General features: G+C 36.3%; 1 protein-coding gene across 1 annotated transcript in view; it reads right to left on the minus strand.

Moving 5' to 3' along the window:
- Window positions 1–3,178, minus strand: part of LOC107719708 (Fc receptor-like protein 3) — a 39,473-nt gene extending 36,295 nt beyond the window's left edge. Inside the window, 5 exon segments of the mRNA XM_016527195.1 lie at window positions 1,179–1,339; window positions 1,524–1,677; window positions 1,733–2,005; window positions 2,625–2,660; window positions 3,148–3,178. Of these exon segments, the coding sequence (XP_016382681.1) occupies window positions 1,179–1,339; window positions 1,524–1,677; window positions 1,733–2,005; window positions 2,625–2,660; window positions 3,148–3,178 (655 nt within the window).
- Window positions 3,179–3,715: the final 537 nt, after the last annotated feature.

Here is a 3,715-nt window from a genome sequence, read left to right on the forward strand (position 1 = left end):
CGGGATATTATAGAAGGTTTGTGCCTAATTATTCGGACCTCACCAGCCTCACCAGGATGGCTCCCTGGCCTGAGTCGGGCGGTGGGGGTATGTGGCGAGGGGGCCATGGTTCAGCGAGGTCTGCAGCGGGAGAGAGAGTTGGGAGACGAGCGGTGAGTAAGTCCCGTCCTCTTCCTTCTCAAGTCATTGACTTTGTTACAGCAATGCTTTTTCATCAGGTACATTTTCATGTGGAAATTTCTAAACCAAATCACAGCAGAAACTCATTACATCATTTCCCCATACTTTATAATCTCCATGATCCCATATAAAGAAAGACTAGTAAATACTATAGCATATATTCTTAACTGTGGTGAAATGTTTAAAGACTATGGTGGTTTTTAACTTTACTATAATTACTAAATTATACTACAGTATACTACAGTTTACCATTTGTATCAATGTCATGTAAGATGTATGTTGTAATAATACAATAAGTACCCAGTACGTAGTGTAAAAAATATACTGCATCATATATTTTGTGTTATTACAATAAGGCAACTTGTTCTAAAACACAGTAGGTCATGCATACCACGTAATCTTAGAATAGTTACACCTTATTTATGAAATACTAACAGTATAAATACTTTTAATTTTCCAAGTCATTACCCCCTTATCCCCTAACCTTTGCACATTGTTTCTGTTTACCTACATGTACGTACAGCTGTAAGTTATGCTTACGCGGAAAATTTCGATCTGTGTGTCATACATACCACGTAATTTCAGAATAGGTGCCCCTTAGTTATAAAATACTTACAGTATAAATGCTTTATAATTTTGCAGGTTATTACCCCCTTATTCCCCAAACGTTGCTTATTGTTCTCTTATACCTACGAGTAGGTACTGTGGAGGTACTCTATAGTTACAAATAAGTACGATGTAAATTCTGTTTAATTATGCAGTACATTGCGGGCTGTAATCTAAAGCGTTACCCATTTTTGCGTGTAACCCATGAATTAGGTGGTTAGTTTGGTCTATTTAGGCCCTGCTAGTAAATGCAGTAACTACACCTGACAGCAATAGCATATTTCTCCACTGACACCATAAAAATAACCATATATTATGACAGGAAAACATTTCAAGACGCTTCAAGCTCTAAAAACATCAAGGAAAATTTCAGTGGTTCAGTTTAAACTCACCAGTGACCCATATTAACTGTGTGTTGCTCATGGTTGTGTTATAGACTGGTTTTCCTCTCTCTGCTGTGCACACATAAACTCCTGTGTGTTTAGCAGCAGAACTGACCGTGTAGTTTCCTCCAGCTCCTCTGCTGCTGTCTGAGAGCAGCTTACAATCATTGCTGTTGCCTGTATAAAATGAAAAAGTGCAGTTACCTCAATAAATGAGCAGTCATTTTTACATGAGTCTTATAAATTACCTTTGTTGGTATAATCAGAGTATTCAGATTGATTAAATGTTTTAATCTCTATAATATTTTTTTATGAAACCAGTTTATTCAGATGTTACTACATGAAGCACATTACATCTTACCTGATGAGACAGTTACAGTGAACCAGCTGAATGTCCAGCCTGTAGAGGAGCCGTTAACCTCTCAGATCAGAGTCACTGGATCTCCTTCAGTCAACCACGTCTGTGGAGAAACACTTAAAACTGCTCTGGGAACTGAAGGTGAGAAATCTCTCATTAATAACATGTTAAACTTGTGTGAATGTGAAGAGATGATCAAACTCACCTGATACTGTCAGTGTAACTTCATCACTGATGTGTAAGCTGCGTGATCTTTCTGTCTCTACTCCGTAACAGAAGTATTTACCTGCGTCAGACTCAGTAACAGGACTGAATGTGTGTTCCTGTAGTTCACTGAAAACACCGGTTGAATCTTCTTTATACCAGCTGTACTTCCAGCTAGTGACTCCTTCAGCAAATATGTCACATCTGAGAGTGACTGTCTCTCCTCTGAATACATGTTGAGCAGGTTTAATTGTCACTTTGGCTTTTGGTTTTTCTGTACAATGACAACAATTCACAATGAAAAAAATTGCTGCTTTTACTGTATGAACACATTTGCTTGACTGTAAAACACACATGCTAAATCAGATGAGAATGAAGTTTTGTTCTCTATAGTTGTTATAATCATTTATAAAAGATCTGTCAATATACAATAATTGAGAATTGGGAAAAAATTGGAAACTGTGCCAGGCAAGTTCAACGAATACTTCATTCCGAAAAAGAATATAATCCATAAGAGAATGTGCTTTTACCAATGCATACAAAGTCCGGGAGAAAAGGCAGAGATGTTCATCTGTGCACTTTATGAGTTAACAGAGAGTTGTGACTTTGATGCACAGAAAACTGAGAACATCCGAGATTGTTTCCAACAAGATTTCCAACAGAAGATCTTGTCTCTCACTGCTCTGATTTTGATTTCACAGAGAATGTAAGAAATATGTGTTGTTTTTGATAGACTGATGTTTTTTTCTGTTTCTTGTGTTTTACACCTCATAATTGTCACATGAATAATTTAACTTTTTAAAAGGGTGCGTTTATAATCATAATAAAATGTAAGTAATTTCTCAACTCTCAGTACTCATATTTGATGAAATATATGAATCAAATTGACTCACCTTCAGTATGTCCAGAGTAGATGTTTGAAATCAGCACTAAAAACACAAAGAGAAAATCTCATTACATTGAGCAGATAATTATGAAGTTGGGCAAATATAAAGATATTGTGTGGGGGCTTGTATATCTGTATAGATAAACATGAAAACATCTGACTGGTATTTTATAGATTTGGTCACAGCAGAAAACTGTTTCAGGAACTTCAAGACAACAGTCTGATCACGAGCAGAAGAATAAAGACAAACTCTTACTGCATACTAGTGAATATTATGACAACAGTGACAATAACTGCAAAACAAATCAACAGAACGGATTGGACACCATTATAAAGCACAAAACTGAATTACAAACACACTGATCTACAACACTGACTCATCTTTCATGCATACATCAAGGACTAGAGCTGGATTTGAAACTCTGAGAGCAGCAAGAAAAGACATAAATCTAGGAACACTAATACACTTGATCGTTTACATAATATAATAGCAATTCCACTGAAATACATTTAGAGAAAATAATACTCACAGAGTACAAGAGGAAGTTGACTGAGCTCCATACTGACTGAATGATGGCAGACGGTTAAAAACACAGACTGTGTTAAAGACTCAAGACTACCTGAAACCTGCGGTCAAATCTTTAGGATCATGTTGTCATGACCCATTCAGTATTAAATAGAACAGTATTTTTCTGCCATTATGAGAAGTTGTATTCTGTTGTGTTCAATGAACAAGGGAAATGAAACAATATTTTTATGTCTCTTTATTGTAATGGTGGTATTAGTTGTGTTTATAATTAGGTATTTGCATGACAATAAATTGAGCAAATGCTGCTCCTCTCTCAGTGGTTAGTGCACTGGAGCTGAAATAGAAGAAACCAAACCACAACTATGAGCTCACATCTATCTGTTTCTATTCTATCAGGCCTCTGACACGGTTGGTGCTGAGTCTGACACTGATATATTTGTTACTGTGAACAGAGTTTAATATTCATACACCAAGGCATGCGACGGGCACTGAAACAAATGTAATGCTTATGAATTCCAGTTTATCTTAATGAATACACCTTCTTTATTTGAAAAAAGTCTTATTTTGAG

This window comes from Sinocyclocheilus rhinocerous, unplaced genomic scaffold (assembly GCF_001515625.1).
Source record: "Sinocyclocheilus rhinocerous isolate Xijiao unplaced genomic scaffold, SAMN03320098_v1.1 scaffold331, whole genome shotgun sequence".
NCBI lineage: Eukaryota > Metazoa > Chordata > Actinopteri > Cypriniformes > Cyprinidae > Sinocyclocheilus > Sinocyclocheilus rhinocerous.